This window comes from Ursus arctos, unplaced genomic scaffold (genome assembly GCF_023065955.2).
Source record: "Ursus arctos isolate Adak ecotype North America unplaced genomic scaffold, UrsArc2.0 scaffold_10, whole genome shotgun sequence".
NCBI lineage: Eukaryota > Metazoa > Chordata > Mammalia > Carnivora > Ursidae > Ursus > Ursus arctos.
In genome coordinates, this window is record NW_026622764.1 from 65,705,842 (window position 1) to 65,730,467 (window position 24,626).

The window sequence follows — 24,626 nt, forward strand, 5'->3', positions numbered from 1 at the left end:
GATTAAGGCAGATGCTTAACTGACTGAGCCACCCAGGCATCCCTAGATTGTAATTCTTAAAGTGTCAGCTGCAAGGTGCCTGGTTCTCCCAAGAAATTTGTTCAGTTTTGGTAAACACTTTTGTTTCTGTATTTCAGAGCTCTTTCTATTCTGTGGCCTAAATAAGAACTGAATACTTTAGAAAGCCACAGCGAAAGGACTAGAGAGGTAAGCAGATATACTGAGAGAAACAGGTGGACTGGGGAATGCAAGAAAGATTGTCTCTAATAGCTAAATGAGGACATTTTACTGTTTCTCAATAAAACCTTTTGGGTGGTCTTGGTAGTAGGTGTAAAGAAAGCTGTTGTGGCTTGAGGAGTGCCATGACATATGTTTATATGAAAATTCCAGGGGAAAAAATGTGGGCAATATTGCAGTATCATTAGGCTGACTAGAAATAGGACAAACAGGAGGCAAGACATCCAGGAAAAATTTTAAAAGGAAGAAAACCCCACAGTGGTAGATATTAGAAAATATGTGAAGGAGAAAGAGTCAAAGCTGTGAAAATATGGAAAGAGGCTGATTTGGAAGACAGTAAGGGAAAAACAGTTTTAGATCTCAACCTGAATGTGTAGAATAAGGAATACTTTATTAGGTGTTTCAGCTTTGGATATACTGCATGTAGTTGAAAGAGTGCTTCATTTTGCCACCATTATATCAGTAATTTAGTAGCATAGTTCTTCATAGTTTAAAAATTCATCAATTTTATGTATGTATGTATTTATATTCAGAAATCACTTGTCTGCAAATACCTCAATTCTTGTCCCTCACTACTGCTTGCCTGGCAAAACCTGGCTCATGAATGAACTCATACGTTTATGTTTTCTGTGCTTGCACCCAGAGCTTAACAATTGGATGAACTAACAATAATCTCACACCTAGATGGGCTCTCCACATTGTCCAGTCACCCTACTTCTTTTCTCTAGTTACTTCGCTGTCTTCTGGAAACCAAATATTTCATTATTTTTCTTCCTTTCTCAAATTACCAACTGCCTCTTCAACCAATGACTTTGCTTCATATTTTATTTAAAAATAAAATTGTGAGCCTAAGCCAAGAATTCTCTTTTTTCTAGCATCTACTCTACCTGTGCCTGTACTTTTTGAACATCTTCCATCTAGTTTAAAAGGATGATGGATCTTTCTATCAAATGCAAACACTTGATACTGTCTTTCATTTTAGCCATTTGACTGGGTGTATGGTATTAGTTTTATCTTTGTGAAGTGTGTTTAGAACTTTTGCCCAATTTTAAATGGAGTTTTTCTTATAATTGAGTTGTAGTGTCATTTATATATTATGCACATTATATTCTTTATTATTTATTATTATTTTATTATAAAAGCACTTCACATAAAATCTACCCTCTTAGTAAATTTTTAAGTATATAGTACATTATTGTACTTTTGGCACTCTGCTGTAATCCCTAGAACTTACTCATCTTGTATAACTTTGTACCCTCTGACTAATAGCTCTCCATTTCCCCTTCCCCTTATACACACTTTTTTGGTCAGAGTGTGTGTTGTGAATATTTTTCTACCAGTTTGTGGCCTGTCTTTTCATTTTCTTAATAGCGTATTTTGAAGAACATTTTTTGTAAGTTGTATTTTTCTAGGAATTTGTACATATTATCCAAATATTAAAGTTTATTAGCACAAGGTTGTAAATAAAATCCTATTATGTTTTTAATATTCACAATTTATTATATTTAAGCCTATTATCCACTGAAGGTTAATTCATCTGTATGGTATAACAGTAGAAGTTGATATTCATATTTTTCAGAATAAGAATCCAGTTATTCCAGTAGCATTTGTTGAAAGGATTATCTTTTTCCCCATTGAATTACTTTGGCACCTTTGTCTGATTTTCTGAATGTCTATTCAGTTCCATTGATAAGTATATGTCTATCCTTATGCCCACTTATCCAGCTTCCTTTTTCCTCAGAATTGTTTTGGTCTTTCTAATTCCTTTGCATTTTAATATAAATTTTAGAATCGGTGTTTCAATTTCTGAAAAAGCTGGCTGGGATTTTGATTGGGATTCTGTTGAATCTGCTGATCAGTCTGGGGAGAATTGACATCTTAAAAATATTGAGTTTTCAAATCTATAATCATGGCATACCTCTCCATTTGTCTTGATCTTTAATTTCTCTATGTAATTTTCAGAATACAAGTCTTGCACATATATTGCTAAATTTTTTCCTAAGTATTTCATGTTTTTTTTTATTTTACTATAAACATATTGTTAGATTTCCAGTTTTGAGTCATTGTATTTTTTAGTTCTAGAATTTCACTACTTCTCTGGTGAAATCCTGAAGTCCATGCCTAATAACTCCAGTATTTGGATCATCTGTGGATCTTGTTTCTATTGTCTTTTTCTTATTCCTATTGTGCCCAAAAATTCTTAATGGAATGCCGTCTTTGTTTATGAAAAAATTAGACTCTGAGCAATGTTTTTTGCTTCCATAAAAGATTTTACTTTTGCTTCTGTCAAGAAGGGAGGCCAGGGGTAGAGCACCTTAATCTCTATCGTTTTCAGTCCGTTAGGTCTGGTCTATTTCAGGTCCCTTCTTATTCCTATGATGGCCCTTTTCTGTGTCTCAACCAAAAGCCTGAGGTATTTTCATTTTTTTAAGTGTTTTTTTTAAAGATTTTCTTTATTTATTTGCGAGAAAGAGAATAAGTGAGAGAGAGAGAGAGCACAAGCGGCGGGGTGGGGGGTGCAGAGGGAGAAGCAGACTCCCCACTGAGCAGAGAGCTGGATGTGGGGCTGGATCCCAGGACCCTGGGACCATGACCTGAGCCTGAAGGTAGACACTTAACTGACTGAGCCACCCAGGCACCCCTAAGGTATTTTCAAAGGCCATTCCTCATTGGTTGTCCTTGAACTCCAGTTTTTATTTTCTCAGAATCATGGGACTCTCAAAAGCTATTCTTGACTTCTTTACTTCTTAGCTGCCACGTTCTGAGTGACTTCCCAGCCTCAGGAACAGCTTCCAAATTGGCAAATAAGTCAAAGGGAAAAACAGTTAAATATGGACAGACTTCTCCATACCTTCTCTCCAGGATCTTGTTCTCTCAAGATGACATCAAAAAGATCCTTTTTGTATTTTTAACCAGCTTTTCTAGTTCCTCGTTAGGAGGATGGGCCTGATTAAAAAAAAAAAAAAAGAAAAAAGGAAAGAAAGAAAAGAAAAGAAGTACATCATTGGCAGAAGTGGAAGACCCTCTTAACTTAAGTTTCAATGATGCAGGGCGCCTTGTGGCTCAGTCGTTAAGTGTCTGCCTTCGGCTCAGGTCATGATCCCAGGGTCCTGGGATGGAGCCCTATGCTTCTCCCTCTCCTCCCCACTTGTGCTCTCTCTCACTATCTCTGTCTCTCTCACTCAAATAAATAAATTTAACTTAAAAAAGCCTCAACGATGCTAATAAAGAGTATTCTCTTCCTGTGTTAGTGTTACCATTTCTTGTCCCCAAATACCAGAAACAATCCAGGAGACACACCAGTGGCTTTCTGTCTTGCTTCTGGATGTGTCTCTAGGGCTTTCTGGAAGTGATAACCCCTTGCCACAGGTGGGTTCCTTAATTGTGTTTAGAATTTGCCTACCTATGTCTTCTGCCCTCTGCTCTTTCTACCGAGGGTCCCAGGGTAGTTTTGTTTTCACGCAAACCAAGCACAGCTATCGCTGTAGCTGTAAATTCAGTCTGTTGCCTATGGTATTCTTACAGTACAAGCATATGTTCCAGTCAGGCAGGAAGAAATGCATCCCTTTATTTTTATAGATAGCCGTAAAAAGATATACGCTCCCCAAACAGAAAATGGATTTTATTTCTTTTTTTTTAATATTTGAGACAAATTATATTCTTTTATTTATTTATTTATTTTTTAAAGATTTTATTTATTTGACAGAGAGAGACACAACCAGTGAGAGAGAGAACACAAGCGGGGGAGTGGGAGAGGAAGAAGCAGGCTCCCAGCAGAGCAAGGAGCCCGATGTGGGGCTCGATCCCAGGACCCTGGGATCATGCCCTGAGCTGAAGGCAGACGCTTAACGACTGAGCCACCCAGGTGTCCCTGGATTTAATTTCTTACTGTAATTTCAAGCAATAATTATATAAAACATTGCCCACCAGCTCATGGGTGTACTATAGAAAGGTCAGAATGGACAGGACTTAATCCCAGATTCCCCACTTCTTGGTGGAGGATTAAGTTATTTAACTTTTCTAAGCCTTACTTCCCTAATTTGAAAAACAAGATGTCTACTTTCCAGGGTGATTGTTGGATTTAAGAAAAAGATACCATTTGTAAAGTGTCTGATACATGATAGGTTCTATTATTACGTTAAAAATTATTTATATAGATTTCAGGGATTTGTCCAAACGGCGGCACTGTTTCAGAACCCACAGTATTTTGAGATTTCTAGTCATCACATAGTTCGCTTTATTCAGTAAACATTGATCCTCTATTAAATACAGAACACTGCACTAATACACTAGGATGCAAAAACTATGAAACAACTTGCCTCACAGGTCTGTAAACATAGCTTGTCCATTTTATTAAAAGCCACGGTCAGAACTGTTCAGAAAGTTTCATCACCCATAGTGTTCAAGTATAAGACTTTGTGATTTTGTTCTCTTGCCGCTATTTAATGAATCCTGAAATAGTTTTTGTTACCTAAAATAAAATTTGATAGAGTTTAACTTAAAATTTAACATAAAACAGCTCTGATATGAATAATTTCCAAGGGAATTTTATTATTAACAAACCAATAGGACTGTATTGTGAGGCAGTTTCTCTTAGAAAACTATATGACACAATGGAACATGAGCTTGGCTTTAGCGTGTTAATAATTAGCCTGACTCATCCAAAGACTGGAGGATAGGCTGTTACCAAACATCATGGGAAGTTCTGTTCAGTGTGCTGGCAGAGGGCTTTCTTCTTTCTTTAAAGGGGAAAACCAATTTATTTTATTGTCGAATGTCCATAAAAAGAACTATCTGCCGGCTTTTCCATTTTAACCCTGCTCTTCAGATTGTTCTAGGTCTAACACATTTATAAGCCCCTTGAATACAAACACTTGTCCTCAGGTTTTATCGTGTCAACTCTCATACCCATTTCTAAGGTCTTCCTACTTAATTTCTATTTTATCAAGGGAGCATAACAGTTATGCAGTAAATATGAACTGAGTAATTTTATAAGATTCTCAGATCCAGTAAGAGATTCTCCTGTGATAAGAAAACACCATTCAAAATGAAACGTCTATTTTCTGAAGTTGATTTCCTTTATTATTTGGTGGCTTGTTTTTATTTTCCTAATCCATAGAATAAACAAATATAGCTTAGAACGGGTAAAATAAAAAAATTTCTTACAGTATTGACTATAAAATTATCCAAATTATGTTTTACTGATTAAATTTCCTAATTTCCTTGCTTTAAAAATACAAGTGCAAAGAACTAATGGCAATACAAGTTAGTAATCTTATTCACCATTTCAGTCTTGCCTCACCATTTTTTTTCCCTACATTTGAGTTCCCAGTTCTCTAACTGTATTACTGGGGTCTCACATTTAATTATATCCATTCTATAATTGGGTAAACTTGAATTATTTGAAATTCTTCTGGAACAGTCATATATTGAATTCATTTACATGCACACACAAAAAATTAAATGTCAAGTCTAGAGTGGCTTTCCCATAACCCTGCTCTATTAATGTCTTAAAAATCACCAAATGCTCTTATTCCAGATCATGATGAGGTCAAGCTGGAGTGTTAAATCTGACCTCAATGCGTTCTATAAGGGATTGCTCAGTCCTATTACAATCCAGTAGTTTAAGTATAGATTTTCTGACAGTCATCTTGCCTTTTATAATGTGCTCAGATGGAACAGTAAAACAAATGTGCCTTTTAACTACTCTGAATGGGGTTATTGTAGAGATATCAGAAGAAGCCATAAATAAGGGTGCAACATTTCCTTTATCCCAAAACACAAATAGTCATATTGAGAACTGGAACATATTTACTGCAGCTTTTGTAATAAGAGAAAGAATATAAGTTTTCTATGTTCAAAATAAAGTTGACCTTAGTACATAACAACTGATATAGTCTGAGAAGTACCTCTCTGCCCTGCTTCCCTTTGGAGCAGCCTTTGTCATATCCCTTTAATTCATATAATTGAATTATTTTTAAAATTAAAACAGCAGACTGACATTTTCTCTCAATTATCTGCTTCTTGAAGTTTTGTTTTTAGATTACTAAAAATCAATTATACCCTTAATTGATTGCCTTTGGTTTTCTGTGGTAAAACATAAAATACAAATGTATTTTACTTAAGTGTATAACTTGAAATTGTTATAGGTCAAAAATAATTCCATGTGACTCTTCCTCAACTGCTTTTAAATTATAAATAATCATTATCATGATTAAATATTTAATTATCTATGCTACACAGCTTTTAAATCATCAATATGAATGTTCACATGATGACTTGGTGCTAAAATTTCCAGTTAGTGCCTTTTTTACTTTGGTTTTTATTTTTGGCCACTCATATTCAGATTTACATGATAATGAAAACTCATTTTTGTTTCTTGTTTTTTTGTCTGGAATTTGGAAAAGTTACTAGGTTAGAAAAGAATGATGTCTCCTTTCATCAAGAAAACAATGCATTTTAATTTTCCCTACTGTCCATCTTTGGGGTGAGGGTTTTGTTTCGATAGTAGATTATCACAATTTATAGATTAATGAAAGAAAATTCAGTTTTTATAAATAATGTTAAAACAGACACAATCCCTACCCTCATGGTGTTTACAGAAGGCACTTAGTGATTAGATTAAGAAGAAGGTAAATATATCAAAGGCATCAAAGTGTTCTATAGCCATTTTCAACAGTATTTCCACAGTGGATTGTATGAATAAAAGAAATATATTAGAAAAGAAAATGTTCTTTTCTGCCTACATAACAATATACATGATCCCAAAATAGAGGCATGAAAAATGCATGAAAAAAAATCTAGCATATGGTTTCAAACATCTTTAAAACAAAGATTACATGATTAAATTAAATGATTAAAAAGCAAAAGACCTTTTAAAAATTGTTGAATTCAAAAGTCTACCTTAGGAATTTCATTTAAATCCAAAGGCCTGATCTTTTATGGTAGGAGACTCCGAGATGTAAAACAAGTGACATTGTATTTATAATGAGAAATCTGAGACTAGAAAATTTAGTAAAAAGCTGACTAGGTTAACAAAAGGTATTATTTCAGGACTGCTGATTGGCTTTCTTGCCTGCCCCCACGCATTTCTGTTGTGATGTATTAACTCCACTTACCTCTACTTATTGATCAGTAACTAATTATTCAAACATTCTAAGTACAAAGTTCTTCCTAATATTCTGATGACTATGAGGTAAGTATAAAATATGTCCTTATTTTCTAGGAACTTTGAGAATAATTGGAGACACTCATCCAATGGGAAATACCTAATGATCAAGTAAGAGATGATATCTCAGACTGTGATAGCAAAGAAGGGCCCTGATAATGAGAGCCATCATTTGTTAAGGGCCTAGCATGTGTGTAGAGCTTTCCTCCAGAGCAAGACAGTGTTGAAAAGATTGGGGGGAAAGATCCAGGTAACAATCTGGAATTGGCATTCTTGGGGCTTGACTGATATCTAAAGCAGGCTCTTTAAATTCCTCTGCCTGAAATCTCCGACTACAATACTCCAAGATGGGCCTTTTTCCCCAACTGGCCACTTAAGACTTCAACCAATGCTTAGCTGTGGGCATCTAATGAGTTCATCTCACCCAGATTCTTTCTTCTGGGTTCTCAAAAAAAGTGGTTCTCTCCCTTAAGTGTATCTCCTGGCAATGTAGTCCTTTCTAAGAGACTTCTTGGTGGGTTTCTTCATCTGGAAGGTGTGCGTCTGGTCCACACAAAGCACTTGTCTTTCCTTGGCTAAGCTGTACATAGAAGTACAGTGAGTTCCTAACAGGGCTTTTTCTCTCTGCTCTGCTGCCTTAATGGCTAAGTGAACATGGGCATTGCTACACTTTACATTCCTCTTACCTGAGTCGGAAACCAGATATGAATCAAATTCATATTCCTGAGATACAAGGAAACAATTGCTCAGAAGTACAACTTTTTTGATAAACCAAATAACATAAATTTCCTTCCTATGTTTTCATGAAAAGAATTGTATACACACATCACACTATACACAAAACTCAGTTTCAGGTGTATTAAGAGCTTAAGAGTGAAAGTCACAGCTTGAAAACTTTTGGGATGTTTTTGTGACTTCAAAATAGACTTTCTTAAAAGATATTTTTAAAAAGCCATAAAAGAAGAAGAAAATTAAATGAAGGGATCAGAAGAAATGCTAAAAATTATAATTCAGAAAACTTTTCTGAAATAAAGAGGATTTGAAGTTACATGTTGAAAGAGCTCATCATAACACTTAAGAATATCAACCCAGAATGATGAACCCAAAGATATTCTAGTACAATTATTGGGTTTAAGAGAAAAAAATATTCTTTGACTAAGGGGAAAAAGCATACAATTTATAGGAGATTATAATTAGATAATCATCAAAATTTTCAAGAGCAACTCTTTTTGTTCAAAGAAAATAAGATTCTCTCATTTCTTTTCCTTTAGTTTCTCAAGGAAAGATGAGCCAAGCATTTCATATCCAGTGAAACTGACTTTCAAGTGAAAAGAGCACTGGGAGTCTTCAGCTCTTTCTGAAGAATCTAGTAGAGATTGAGCTTCAAGTAACCTAATGACCAGAAAGACATCACCAGAAGGACTGGTGAGCACTGAATATGTAGTTCTTGGTAGGACTAAGACAAAAATGAAGGCTAAGAGAATGAGAGTATAGTATATAATGGCTAAAAATGTAGGAAGGAATGGAGAATTGGGGAGAGCATATGCAAAAAAAATTTTTTAAGTGTTTTTAGTATTCATGTGGTGGTAGTATTAATATTGTTATTTTGAGACTATTCTATGTGTAATATGAGTTAAAAACAAATGAGTAATTATGGGATTTTCTAAATCTATCCTAGCCTGTGTCCTTGGGAACCAATGTTCTCAGTGTAGAAGGAAGGGGAAACAAATGTAATAGCTAAGAGATTGAATAAAATTACTGTAACCCTAAATTTGAATTGTAAGTATCAATATGAACTCATGAAGAACCTCTCTCTCTGTGAAAAACAACTAGAAAAGATTACCAACCCAGTAACAATGAGAATTGTTTCATTATTGTGTAGATTGTGTTCTTGGAATATAATTTCTCATTAAAAGAAATCAGAGCTTCTTGAAAGGTTTCTAATTCTAGATTTAGGGGATAAAATGTATAAGATGAACCTAGAATAGCTTGTCATTTCATGGCTAGGAAGCTATCAAATACTACTTGAAAAGGTTCCTGTGGGCCAAAGATAGAACAATGTGAATTTCAATCATGGGAATAATTGCAATGGATTGAAACTCATCAAGTATATCTAAATCCATGTGTTCATAATGATTTTTTTTTAAAGAATGATCACTTTTAGAAGGTAATAGGAAACCAGTTCATTATCTTGAAAACTAATAATGAAGTTAAAGACTTAAACATTTATCCTGCTTTTCTTTATGAATCGTAACACTGGGTAACCAAATAATGAATGAAGGAAACATCTCTATGTGACTATATTCCAACTCGTACATGAACAAAGAATTAAAATATAATCTTGTTGCAACCCTCAATAAATTCATAAATATAGGTAGTTAGTATCAATGACTGCTAATATAAAAAAGGAAGACAATCAGGTATTATATACTTCTTGATGGAAGCACTCAGCACTATCACAGTCATGGAACCCAAATCGGATTCACCTACTAATTTGCAGAAAAACAGAAGACAGGAACAAGATGAAATGCACTATTGAACATGCAATTTGCAAAATTCGGACTGTGGAGAACTACAGAGTGTAGAAAAAACTTGTGTTTTTTTTTTTTTAAAGATTTTATTTATTTGACAGGACAGAGACAGCCAGCGAGAGAGGGAACACAAGCAGGGGGAGTGGGAGAGGAAGAAGCAGGCTCATAGCGGAGGAGCCTGATGTGGGGCTCGATCCCATAATGCCGGGATCACGCCCTGAGCCGAAGGCAGACGCTTAACCGCTGTGCCACCCAGGCGCCCCAAAACTTGGGTTTTTTAACAGGTAAATTGTAACAGAAATAAGTTATAGATTAAGAGAGTTAAAAGATATCAAAAATTTTATAAGAAAGCTGGACTAAACTTTAGCATCTAGGGATACACATTTGACTGATAAAGCTATGAAAAATGCAGGGAAATAATTACTGTAAAAGTCCATAACAGTTCCTTTTGGGAGGAAGAAGGAGACTGGACTTTGTATGGAGTATATTGGGGGATTTGTTGGGGGAATAGGGCAGAGTTCTGGCAAAGTTTTACCCATTGACCGGATGGTGGTTAAAAGGTTCTTCACAGTTGAGTAATTCATTTAGCTATGCATCTATTTGTGTGCTTTTCTATATTTCTAGTTGACAATAAAAACATTGTTTTGAAAAAGGACTTGCAAAAAGGGAGGGAGCAGAGGCAAGGGAGAGTTGGACTCACGTAAGAAATGTTGAGATACTGAAGCATGTTTAAACTCCTTGATATTTATATAATCTCCCTGTATTGTTTAACTTTATCAGTTGTAAAATACAAGAAATCCACAGTGTCCCCATTACCTACAGAAAACAGTCAAACTCCTTAATATGTGGCTTCTTTATATGAGGACCCTCATAACACTAGCATACACCATGTGTTGCCATTACCCGCCAGGCCCAGTGAGATGGAGTCAGACAAAAATCCTCACTAATCTTTGAACATGTAGTGTTCTTCTTAAGCTTTCATGTCTTTGGGGTTCTCTTCCCCTGAAATACTATTCTTCCTTCAAAACTGAATTTAAAGGTTATTTTCTCTATGAACTCTATGAACTTTCCCCAGGCAGAATTATTTGCTGTTTTGTCTGTGTTCCCATATCATTGTGTACATACTTTGGTTTAAATCCTTATAATATTATCAGTCTACATGACTCTTTCTCCCTAGACTAGAACTCTTCAAGAAGATATATTTATTTTTGTTTTTCCAGTGCTTGCACAGTGCTTGGCATATGAATGAATGAACGAATGAATGGAGTGAATGGAGACAAGAATTGAGTGGCTCCAAAGACACTTTGCCTAAGGAGGCCACTGGGTGCAGGGGAAAGATGTAGATACTGCAATCAACTATGTACAAGTGACAAAGCCACAAGACTGCTAAAGCTTGTCCTATGTGTCACTATGCTAAGTTGAACTGTATGTCATCATGAGTCTCCTGTGTTCTCACATCTTATGTTTTGTTCTGTCACTTCTATATCCATCTTCAATGGATCCAGTGAGGGATTTGAAAGAGACATTTGCGTTCTTCAATCAGCGTGGTGCTTTTTCTTAGTCTGTGTGTGGTGGGTCTCCATTGACTGTTTTATCGTACTAGATCCCTCAGCAAGGGTGTAGTCATAGCTCTCATAGAGGCTATAATACAATTAGAACTCTGGCTTCCTGAAGTCCTAACAACATCTTGATATAATATGGGCCAAAAAATAAAATGAGAAGTAATAAATAAAATTGTATTAGTAGGTCCTATTAATATCACCATTTTAATCTAATGAGATGGCAGAGACATTGAGAACTTAAGTAACTCACTCAAGTCACACAACAGTAAGCAGAGAAAGTATAAGCTGAATTTGGGCAGCAGCCCTTTTTTTGCTACACTCAGTACAAGCACTAAATAAATAGTAGTTATCATTATTGTGATAGAGAAGAGAAATCTCGTGTCTAACAGTAGGAATACAAAAAGCTGGAAGGCCTCTCTCAGGTGGATGTGGAATCAAGTATGTCTTTTTTAGTCTAATTTAGCAGGATAAGTAAATTAGTCCCAGTTATAGGAAGAACAGATTAGAAACATTGTCAAAAATGAATTCAATACAAACTAGCTCAGCTCAGCTCAGGAAAATTTTCAATTTCTTCTTTGTGTTTTTAATGTTCCCTGAAGGTTAATTACACAAGCTTCTCTTGATATACAGAACACATCTACTACTTGAAAAATAAATGGCAAAGGTGACTTTGAGTTTATGCATAGCTTTGACCTTTGGCTCACTTCATTTGTATTTGGACCAAAACTGATGTTACATTATTTATGCCTATTGTTGCAACTGGATGTTAAGTCAGTATTTTACATGTTTTAAAATATGGATGTTTCTTTATAAATATTGTGCTTTCCTCTGAAAAATTAAGTGTAATGGTCCTCAATTACCAAATCAGTTAATTAGTAAGATTCTTCTTTGCAAATGAGGAAATAAAAGAATGGCATGCTGCACTTTTAAATAATATATAAAAATTAGAATATTAAATATTATATTTTAGAAATGTCCTAGAACTTTTTGAAGAAAAAGATTATTTATCTGTCTGTATTTCCATTTTTTATTTCTTTTATTCTGAAAAGAGTAAAATGAGTTAAATAATTTACCGTTTATCTGTCTAGGCTTGGACAGTCAACAACAGCACACACTTCAGTTTTTGGTATATTTGCATAACTGTAAATATTTTAGGAATTTTTTTCTTAAGCTCTCTTTATATGAGATTTTGGCATACATTAGGAAGAGAATTTCCTTATTGGTTTCTTGCAATTCTATGTCATGACTAGTTGTACATAGGAGAAAATATTCAATCATTATTACATCAGTGAAGTCTAATACTCTAGGGCTAATATTTATACATGGCAACCTTTGAGAATGACTGTAAGGATAGCATTTTAAAATTTCTTTGTCCAGGAGAAAAACAAATGAAGAGGCATTATTTGAGTAATGTATGAACTATGAAAAGTAAGTAATGGATAAAAAGATCTAAGGAGAAAAACATATTTGGAAAATCAAAAATTATTTCTAAAAGAGCTATCAAGTCTGAAGAAAAATTTTTATTCAGGTATTTCATAGTTATAAAAACATTAAATTAAACTGTTGAAATAACCTAGTTGTATTGTAGAGACTAAGATATAAAAGAAAAATTCCAGTTTAAGAAAAATATTCCATTTTTTTGCTCCAAATAGGAACAAAACCTTATTAAATATTTCTCTGGCCTTGTCATTTTTTTCCAAAGAAGAAAATAGTTCTCTTTCTTGTGGCCACGGGGGCTTCCCATTTGTAATGGTTCTAATAAAATACTTAAAATGGTTTTTATTATTTAAAATTCCTGTCACTTGATCCTCAGAACACCCAGAACAGAGCAAATATTATCACTATTTTCTCTGTTTTTACAGGTTCATTATTCTTTTATCCATTCATTTACTTGTCATGTACTAACATAATAATAGCTATCATTAATCTATCACTTACTGTGTACCAGATAGTGTTTTAAGTGTTTTACGTATATAAACTCCCTACAGTCCAGCATTATTATTCTAGTTTTACAGAGAGGCAACTGAGGTACACAGAAGTGAAGTAATTTGTTCATAGTCACAGAGCTAGTGAATGGCAGAGCCTAGCTTTGAACCCTGCACTCTAGCTCCAGAGCTGGCATTTTTAATTGCTCTTCTGCTTTTTTGGTATGATAGCTATAAAAGTCAATTAAAACTTGTGGTCTTATGGAAGAGACAGGCAGAGTAAAACATGGAAACAATTACTCGTTCTTTCAAACAAAGATTTACTGAGTGTTCATTCTGTTAAAGACATTGTGCTAGGTGCTTGGTGGTAAACTAGACATACCTTGTCATTACTCTCATAGAGCTTCCAGTTTAACTTTGAAGCTGCCCATTAAACAAACAACAATAATACTGTGAAACACATGTTTTGATAGAGGAAGTACAGAAATCCACAGAAACCTCTCCTAGGAGTGATGCAAGGTTTCCCAGAGGCGGTAGTGATTAAGCTGAGATCTAAGAAATGAATTTACTTGTCTGCCTTAGTGTTGAGTTCTTCTAACCTAAATCCTAGGCTCTTTCCACTAAATAACAGAAATAAAATTAGGAGCAAGAAGGCTATAATATCAGATACAATATTATTTTAAAAGTGCAAGAGTGTACATAGGTCTGCTAATAAATTTGAAAGACTTTGTAATAGATAACGTTATATTAAAATATATATTATCAAAATTCATTCAGGGGTTACATACCAGAATAGACCAAAAACCAATGGGATACATTAAACAAGTTCTCAAAAAAAGTACCTACCTCTAAGGGCCTGTAAGTCCTTTGACATTATCAAAGAATGGATAATTCTCATGCAATATACATTTTCTGAACCTCATTTATAAAGATGCATAGCTTCCATGTTTATTTTATGAAACTAACATCTTGATACAAAAATTTGACAGAGGACAAAAATGAATATGAATGCAAAAAATGCTAAAGAAAACAGCAGCTAACCAAACTGAATAAGATTGGAAGGAACTGCTTATCACAACCAAGCACAGTTGATGTCATGCATGTAAGGATAGTTTAATAATTGTAAATATTGGGGCCCCTGGGTGGCTCAGTCAGTTACGCATAAGGCTTTGGCTTGGGTCATGATCCCAGGGTCCTAGGATCGAGCCCCACATAAGGCTCCCTGCTCTATGGGGAGACTGCTTCTCCCTCTCCCTCTGTCTGCCACTCCCCCTGCTTGTGCTCTCTCTCTTTGTGTCAAATAAATTTAAAAACTCTTTTTAAAAAATTGTAAATATCTTAGTATAGTTCATTGGTATGTCCAGGTATCTAAAGGGAATTTGATGAATTCCAAGAGTCATTATGATAAATAATCTTTAAAGCCTTGAAAGTTACTTTGATGATATAATACAGGAATGCATGGTTGGCTTAATACAAGACTAATATGATTTATAAGTTAAGAGATTAAAGAAGAAAAATTTGATTATCTTAATAGATGGCGGAAGTACATTCAGTAAAATTAAACATCTTCTCAGAAAAAAAAAATTCGATCAAAAGAAAGGAACTGCCTGATTAACACAAAAACAAAAACCATACAGTTAGCATCACACTTAAATGGAGAAGTGTTGGAAGCATTCTCCTTAAAATCAGAAATAAGGTTGGGATATATTTTACCACCTCTAATCAGCACTGATCAGAGGTCCTAGCCTAGTAGTAAGGAAAATAAAAGAAAGAAAATACAAGGATGGAAAGGAAACAAAAGTATCATTAGTCCCAGATATAAAAGTACAAAGACAACACCCCCAAGTATAAAACATTAATTAAAAACCTTATGTATATTTATGGCCACAACATCAATTAAGAAAAGTCGATTGAATTTTTATGTACCAATTACAGAACATAGAAAATGTAATTTTATGAAAAGATATTACTCATAACAATGTCAAAAATATCAAGTGCCTTAGCATGCATTCTAAAAGTGCTATATAAGTGGCCCTGCCTTTGCCATGGGAGCTCTAGAAAGCTGCTGGGTTGTTACAGTCAATTCCTTCCTACAGTTTCAGCCCATTTCCTCATCTCTGCAGGTATCCATCATCTCCAGGGCTAAGAGGAGCCCAAGCCTGTTAACCAGATGATGGTATTTAGACAGAAGAGGGCGTGGAGGTGGGGCTGGCAAGGATACAAAGAGAAATCTGGGGGAGTAGAGAAATCACGGAGGAGAATCAAGAGAGCTAAGTGCTCTCATTTGCCATGTGAGCCTCGTCAAAAGCTCATTCTCTTGGGGCGCCTGGGTGGCTCAGTCGTTAGGCGTCTGCGTTCGGCTCAGGGCGTGATCCCAGAGTCCTGGGGTTGAGCCCCACATCAGGTTCCTCCGCTGGGAGCCTGCTTCTTCCTCTCCCACTCCCCCTGCTTGTGTTCCCTCTCTTGCTGGCAGTCTCTCTCTGTCAAATAAATAAATAAAATCTTTAAAAAAAAAAAAAAAGAGCTCATTCTCTTTAGTAATTGTTTTTATAAAATCAGAACAGCAAGACTCCCCTCACAGAATGGCTAAGAAGAAAAGAAAGCGAAGTAATATATGTGAAACTATCATACATGGGATCTTGTATTTAATATTCTGTCAGCGAATGTCATTTTTTTTCTGAATAAGCTACAGTCCCTACCTTCCTGAAGGAGAGGACTATCCCCACGTGCTGAGTTGTAACAACAGCAACCGCAGGAGTGCTTATGGGGTTTCATGCGATCCACTGCAGCCTGTTAAAAGAGGTGCCAGCACCACCCTCATTTTACAAATGAACCTACAGGGAGTTGTTCCTCCAGGCATCTGTCAAATTGTCTACACTAGTGGCAGAGGTAGACATTAGCAGTAATCAGAAGAGTGTAGCACTCCTTGGTCAACCCAATGCCAACTCACTGCATTGTCAGCTCCACTGACTGCCAGTTCATTGTAGTCTTATTTGTTGCTGCTTTTTAAAAAATTTAATAAGTCATACCTTTAAAAGTCAGTGTATACTTGAAGTAAGACCTGGCCCCATTAGCTTCTTAATGCCCTTTTCTCCAGGGCAGAAGTGTGTACACTTCCTCTATATCCTCAAACCCTTCTAGGAGACATTTTTGAGTTAGTAAGCTTCTAGTGCAAAGAACAAATCAAGTGATTGTTTTTAAAAGGTAAGTATGTAAAACGCATAACAGTGCCTGTCAAACATATGTTATCTACCATTATCATCACCATATCACTATTATTCTAATCATCATAGCCAATTCTTCTCACCGCAGGAGAGTTGCTGCAAGCATCAAGAGTAAGAAGAATGTAATTTCCAAGCAGCACATTTAATGATTCCACTCAGACTTGGCAGGTTCCTATGGACTTATATTCCATTCTTCAAATAAATGCCAGAAAGTATTGTTTTACAGGTGAATAAATTAAGATTCGAGGAAATTAAGGCCAAGGTTATGTAGTTAGTATTTGGCAATGCTACTTTCATATACAATTCAATAAAGTTTGTTTATTCTAGATCTTTTATTCACCCCGCCCCCAAACAACCTGATGATCAATGAGTAAAATTTTAGTTAAATGAAAAATTCACATTTCTAACCTTCCCTACTTCTGTAGAACTTGATACTTGTTCCAGAAGGAATAGACCAGGATAGAACTTTTCACTGGAGGCTGCTAGGTAACTTGTATAAGGCACTTGGACGTAGAGAGAGATGCGGAAGACTTCCAAGCAGTAGGAAGAATAAATCGAGGCAAACTTAATTACCCCAATTCAATGAGGATTTATCCAACATTCTAGAAAAGGACTTTTCCTATGTCTATGAGGTTTTGGGTTCTCTTTCTGCTAATATGTTTTTACTGATTTTAATTCTATAGCTAACTCTCAGAAATATACATTTATAATTGGCTCCCTATTTAACAAAATATAGAAACAGAGATCTTAAAGCCTAAAAGAATAATGTGGCTCTGTATGAGCCACATCTTACTATTTCCATTTTAAAAATACCTTTGGTTTTGAATTTTAGGAAGTTTTATGATATGCCAATATAGTGCTCTAGTTTACCTTGGTAGAGTAAAACTAATTTTAATTTATAAATTTACACTTACAAAAAGTTCTTATGCTTAACTAGGCTAATCTCACTGAGCCTAATCATAAATGTCTTTGGAAAAATTACTAATATCGGGGAATATTCTCACAGTTTATGTTAACTTTCAAAACATGTATTTTTATTGACTAATTTACATGAATTACTGCCTAGGAATAATTCTTTGTATGTGAAAAATCACCTGCTTAAAATTTCTTTCTACAGAATTCTATAAATCTGAAGACTAAGCTTTAAAAAAAATCATCAGAGGAAAGGAATTTGTAGAAATAAAACTGGAAACATCCAGAATCTTGATGGTGTGCCAAACCAGATGTCAACTGGAGCTCAACCAAAACCTAAAGTAAGTAGCTTTATTACAGAATATTCTGGGTGGAGTGTCATGTCCCATTCACGCAGTAAAGTCAGCACCACGTTCACACGTTCTCCATTACTTTTTTGTTTTAAACTTAGCATTAAGGTTGACCTGTTTTTCATTATAACATGATTTGTAATATATGTAGTTAATATTTATAAAATTGGAAAAAATGCAGGCAGTGATTCTCTTAAGGCAAAATGGCTAGCTCATTGTCAAACGTAGAACCATAACAGAAGATTATATGCACTTCAATTAATTCCTTCATTGTTAGTGAAAATTCTTGCTGCAATGAAAATACCCTTGAATTATTATTATAAAAGTCTTCCCTATTGGGATGCTCCATATCCCACCATGGTTCCAGAAATGAGGTATTAGAAATGAGGTATCACATTGGGGGACACATCTGTGAAACATCAGCTACAAACATTAACTGCACTTTAAATAACTGTCTTTGTGCCACAAAGCTAAATAATACCCAGCAATTTTTTGTTGTTATATTTTTTGGTATATTTTTAATGAGGAAACCTTGACCTGCCTTTCTTATAGATATTTTACAACTTTTATAACTTTTTTCCAAATCTCTATAATTTTTTCCACTTTTTAAATTGAATCTGAAAGTATGTCTTCATAAATTCTGACTAGTGTTGGGTTTAGAGGGATGTCAGGAATAACTTGCAAGATTTTGTACAGTTGCATATGGTTCTTGATTTTATGATGCCTTGGCTGCTTTACAATGTTAAAAAAATAATAATAATTGTGCCAATAAATACGAAGGGCAAACATTATGTGTCTTCCTGACAGGAAGCAGCAGAAACTTCCTAAATTACCTCAAGGTATAATTTAAGAGATTACTTATATAGGGATGGTCAGGGTTAAGGGAAGCCAAATGGTTGCCCAGCAAGATTTTTGTCCTTTAAGGGAGAATGCAGCCACAACCAAACTACAGCATGACAGAAATGGCACAGGGATCTCTCCTTCCCAACTTCTCTCCTTCCCAACTTCTCTCCTTCCCATCTTCTAACCTCCTCTGGGACCTCCCGTTGGTTTGTTGACCTCATCAGGAAATCCAGAGGAGGGATACTCAATTTAGCAATTGTGCCCCACAAGGCAAGATGGTAAAAAGCAGAGAATAGTTTTAGAGGGTCAAATAAAAAGTATTTAGCATGCATTAAAATAAAAATAGCATGGCAGCTACTGTTAATAAATATGCAGTATGTTCTAGGCATGCTGCTAAGCTCTTCATACACATCACCTATTTAATTCATACAACAACTCTACAACATAGACATTATTACCTCCTTTTTTAAAGATTTATTTATTTTAGAAAGAGAGAGAGCGCACGCACGCACAGACACACACACACACACACACACACACACACACACACACACTCGCACTGGGGGTTGGGGAGTGTGGAAGCAGAGGGAGAGAGGGAAACCCAAGCAGACTCCATGCTGAGCATGGAGCCTGATGCCTGGCTGTATCTCATGAGCCCAAGATCAGACCTGAGCCAAAACCAAGAGTTGGACGCTTAAACCAGCTACATCACCCATGCACTCCTCCGTCTTTTCAGAAGAAACTGACCTTTACAACAACATCATAAAGTTAGTGGGATAGGTATTAATGTTATCCTGATTTTACAGATGAGAAAACCAAGGCCTAGTAAAGGTAAATCACTTGCCCAAAGCGGCAAAATTAGTACTTGAGTGTGAGTCTTCTTACTCTTTCTCATTTTGCCATAGCAACATACATGGCTTTGGGGAAGTTTTATAATGCCTTTAAGGAAAAAAATGAATATGACTAAGTGAAAGAAGCCAATCTGGAAAGGCTACGTACCATATGATTCCAACTATATGACCTTCTGGAAAGGACAAAACTATGGAGACAGTAAAGAGATCAATGGTTGCCATGGGTTAGTGGGGAGGGAAGGATGAATAAGTGGAGTACAGAGGAGTTTTAGGGCAGTGAAAGTATGATGTATGATACTGCGGTGGTAGATACCTGTCGTTAGGTATTTGTCAGAATCCACAAAATTTACACCACGAGTGAACCTTAAGAAAAGCTGGGGACTTGGGGTAATAATGATGTGTCAGTACAGGTTCAACAGGAACAAATGGAACACTCTGGTCAGGGGTGTTGGCAGTCGGGGAGGCTGTGCATACGTGGGGGCAGGGATGTATGGAAATCTCTGTATCCTCTGGTCAGTTTTCCTGTGAACCTAGAACTGCTCTAAAAAGTAAGGTTTATTTTCTAATTAAAAAGGAAAAGAAAAATAGAGTACATCTTAATTGTATCTATTGCGATCCAGATTTTGTTTCGTTTTTGGTGAAGAGTGACTAAGAAATAGTGTCAAACTTTTATATAAGGCTTTCTCCTCAGAACCTTCCTCAGCCCAAGAAGAAAACATTCATTACAAATTGATTGTTTTTTTTTAAGATTAACAATGAAAGTTAAAAAGGGGAAAAACCATTATTTTTAGTGTGATGCTATATTCCATTGCCTATTGCCTTTTAAGGGAATGTAATTTATTAAAGAGGCATTTGGGACCTCTTTTAGCTGATTTCCTAATTTTTTTTTTCATTCTTGTTACTTTGTTTTTACAGTAAGCTCTCAATTATCCTGGGACAGGTAATTGATTTCCAAACTAGCACATTCAGGATAGGGTAGCTTTATAAATTATTAGGTAAGAAGTTAAGGAGTATTTTATTTTTTGGCCCATTCAGAACAAGATTATAATCGGAGTTCTCAGTTCTCACTGATGCGGAGTGTGGAGAGGAGGACTATATCGCCTCAGATGTTAATACAGGATCTTTACAGCCTCTGAAAATCTTTTTCTGTTATCTGTTTCACTACCAAGATGTCTATTGGCATTCCTTCTAAGATGTATACTTATAAACGGAGCATACAAGCAGGGTTCAGCTTGACAGAAGAACTGCTTTTGCTGTTACATCTGAATCGTTAGGTAGATGGACAGTGTATTCTAGAAGCTTCCCTTACTGTTCCCTATTCTAGGGAATACTTTCTAAAACACAGCTTGCTTCCGTTTCCTCTGAATATGTCACGAAGTCAGAGGCTTCAAAAGATAGAAAGTTTGCCAATGCCTAATTTCTTCAAAGATAGGAGACAAATTCCTCCATACAGATTTGTGGCATCCTAATGTGCATTTATTCATCTGACTTATTATCATTTTCTTAGGCTAGCCTGCCAAACCCAATTTCACCCATAGAATACTGGATGTGTAAAATTCTCTGCCCTCTGAGGTACATGTGCTGAGTTTTGAATGTGGTCCCGGCTGCCAAATACTGAGGGTAAGACTTTTCCCAGTCATGGCAGGTTTCCCACAGGCCTAATGCTATTCAAAGCGTTGAGGATGAAGGTGTTTAACCCTTGATTGCTTGTCAGAATTTCTGTATACTTTTAGAGGTGGACCAAAGTTGGGAGTATGGGCTTCTACCTTGGTAGGACGATTCATGTCTGTTCCTCACAGGTATTACTTGCCTAGGGGTACAGTGAAGTATAAAAGCTGCTGATGGTAACTGCCCTATAAGTGAGACGCAAGAACGGTTCAGGACTTACACTGGACATAGACATTCTCACCAAAGAGCCAAATAGCTCAGTCCGAAGCCAGATCAGAGCCACACATATAGAAGCTATGCCCTGCACACTGGCCACCTTTTCTAATTAGCACAAAGATATCTTCTGACACTAAGCTATGAGTCCTTGAGAATGCCAGTGAATGCCAACCAAAGAGGATATTTTTTTTTCCTAATTTTTATTAAAAAAAAAAAATCCCTTGGGCTAGCATGGGCTACTACTTGGCTAAGGGGATGGTCCAGGCTGAGTTGACAGAAACAGTAAAAGTCCAGGGGCCAAGCCATAAATTTGGACAGCGAGGTTGCCAAGGCTAAGAACGGTATTTAAGAGAAAGCCAAGGGCAAACAGTTAAGCAGTTGAAAATCTGGGGCTATTCTGGCTCTGTTCTCAACTTCAGAGAGCAAGTTGGGCACATTTCTGAAGCCAGTGACTCATGAGCAGCTTTTGATTTATGTTTACTTTCCAGACATGTGTGTGGGTGGAAGGGCCGGGACATTGACGTGGAAGTTATATTCTGGGCAGGGAAGAAATCAGTGGGGTGCGGACTGGCCAGCTGCATAGGATCTATCCTCTATAACCTGTATCTGCATCCCCATCTTCCTCCTGAACCCAGACCCTTATGCCTGCCTGGCTGTCTTGGCGTCTCTAATGCACCTCAAACTCAGTGTATCAGTCTTGAACTTCATCATTTTCTCCTGTGTTAGTGAAAGGCACTCTCAGTCAGCTCATCATTCAGGCCAGCAACCTACATGTCACCCTAGTTTCGTTCTTCTCTCTTAAACTCACAGTCTCTGTCACCAAGTCCTGTCTAGTCTGCATTTCTAATGACATGTTAATTCATCGCCTTTGGATTCCTGATGCCACTGCTCTGAGTCAGGTATTTCTCACCTGAAGTGCAGCCTATTAGCTGGTGTTTGGTGTTAAATACCCCTCATCTGTTACCCAAAATGCAAACAGAGTGATCTTTTATGAAGTTAAATCTCATTATGTTTCTGTTCTATGGAAAATCCTTCAATATCTTCACATTTTCTTTGGTAGAAAATCAAACTTCTGGGTACATTAGACAAAGCTGCTCACAGTTTAGCCATGCCAACTTCTGCAGTCTCTCTTCTCTTGTCTCCTCCACCTTCTGCCTGGTGTTCTGTCCATATCAACTGTTTTGGGATCCCTCTCACACTCCTTGTGTTTGCATCAATTGTTCCTTCAACCCAAAATTCCCTGTCTTCTTCACACTGATTCGCTTGACTAGGTTCTCAAGACTCAGTGTACTGGAAGGGCCCTGTTTTTCTAGCATTCATCACATTAATATTATCTGTATATGTTTTTTGGACTTGAAGCAATTGAAGTCCAGATTGTCACTTATCTCAATAACGTAAGTGCTTAGCATAGTAATTTAACATAGTGAGCACTCATAAAATGTTTCGGACTGTAGTGTGTTCTAGTTATTTTTGCTTATAGGGTCTCCTTTCTCCTCAGGGGTAGTGGCCGGAGTTGCTACTCAGACACATTTAGGCTAATGTTGAGGCAGGGTTTTAATAATGGAAAGGAAGATGGATACACATTCGCACCATGAAAAGTTAATGGGTTCTAGGGTGACAAGAATTGAAGAGTTGTAAGGGACAAAGACTTTCTATCTAGGAGAAATTCCTAGAATCCTCCCACCTGGGTCAGAGTTCTGGTTACCTCTCTTTTCTTTTTTTTCTTTTTTTTTTTTTCTGAGAGCACCAGAATTTGGGCGGCATGTTGGTCTTTGCATTGTTACCTTCTTTGCTTTCATCTATTATTTCTTTTATTTCTTGACTAATGAGAAATGAGTCATTCCAGCAAGTATGACTCATCCCTCCACAGTTTTTCTCAGGGTTTTTATTGGAAATTATAAGAAAGAGATCATGAACAAAGGGGCTCCACATAATATCATCATATCAGTACTTTTTATTTTTCCCAAACAAGTGTTGGAGGAAGATAAGACACAGATAAGTGGTGGGTCTCAGGTAATGTTTGTCTACACTTTGAAGGCCACCTTATGCTCAATGAGTTCCCTGAGAGCTAAGCAAGAGTTAAGAAATAACTGGGGACTAGGAATTGGGATGGAACAGGGCTGGAAATTGGGCACATGATCCTGCATCTTGGCTGGAAGAAAGGTAGCTATGGACACGGGGGAGAGGAGAAGACTTGAGTGGGGGTAGGTATCCTGCCTCTTGTTACTTCTCCCTTACTGTTATTTCCAGCATAACTACCGCAAGGATTCCTGCTTGGGATACACTGTGGGGAAGTTCAGAGGATTTTTGTGTGGTCAAAGGGATGAGAAGAATTTGTGAAACATCTCCTCATAGCAGCAACTGTCAGGGAAGCAGAGTTGCTTTGGCCACCAGACTGAAGTAGTAATTCCCAGGGATTATCTGTGTGTAAACAGTGGTCCAGGGTGTGTAAAATAGAGACGACGCATTATTGGTTTTTTTCAAATATCCTAGAGAATATAACACTGTTCTTTATATTGTGTTCCATGATTAAGTCATGACTAACTATTCTCGAATGTTCAGGTCCTTACTTTTGTCGCCTGCAGATTTAGAGAGTATTTACCAGAGCTGATACATACAGAGCCATGACTGTGTCAAACGACATCTGTTTCAGGCACATGGCCCAGTTGTGCGGTTGAAAATATGCAGTCACAAGCCACATGTGGCCACTGCATTCTTGAAGCCCTGACTAGATGTATCTGCCCGTGAAATCACCGCAGCTACCAACCAAACATGTTTTTTCTCTGAATTATTAAAAAGTATTTTAAACATGGTGTACTGAAAAAGTCAAAGCTTTCATTTTGGTTTACTTTATAGCCTTTATTGATTACACACATTTCCTCCATGGCTTGAACGGATAATAGCATCAACTGTTAAAATAAATTCTCTACTCCTCAAACCTGTTTAGCACGTATGCACGTGCCAAAATTATGTACCAGATGGTAACTGAAAATGATTTGATATCTGTGGTGAGATGATATTTAGAGAAATACATTTGCACATAAAGCAGGATGGACATTTCACGGTGGTTTTTAAAGCAAATTGAACAAGTCAGTCAGCAAATGTTTACTGAGTGTCTACTCTGTAGAGCTTTGTACGG

General features: G+C 36.4%; 1 protein-coding gene across 7 annotated transcripts in view; it reads left to right on the forward strand.

Moving 5' to 3' along the window:
* The window catches only part of STARD13 (StAR related lipid transfer domain containing 13), a 513,739-nt gene that overhangs the window by 118,902 nt on the left and 370,211 nt on the right, over positions 1 to 24,626 (forward strand). For 4 of the 7 annotated variants that reach the window (XM_044381754.3, XM_057309255.1, XM_044381751.3 and 1 more), the window contains 2 exons: positions 8,677 to 8,830; positions 17,765 to 17,900. In XM_044381754.3, coding sequence (XP_044237689.1) covers positions 17,871 to 17,900 — 30 coding nt within the window. In that variant the 5' untranslated portion in view covers positions 8,677 to 8,830; positions 17,765 to 17,870. Of the gene's footprint in view, positions 1 to 8,676; positions 8,831 to 14,417; positions 14,526 to 17,764; positions 17,901 to 24,626 lie in introns of those variants that run through there. The other 3 variants (XM_044381756.3, XM_048215633.2, XM_048215629.2) reach the window with 2 other exon arrangements.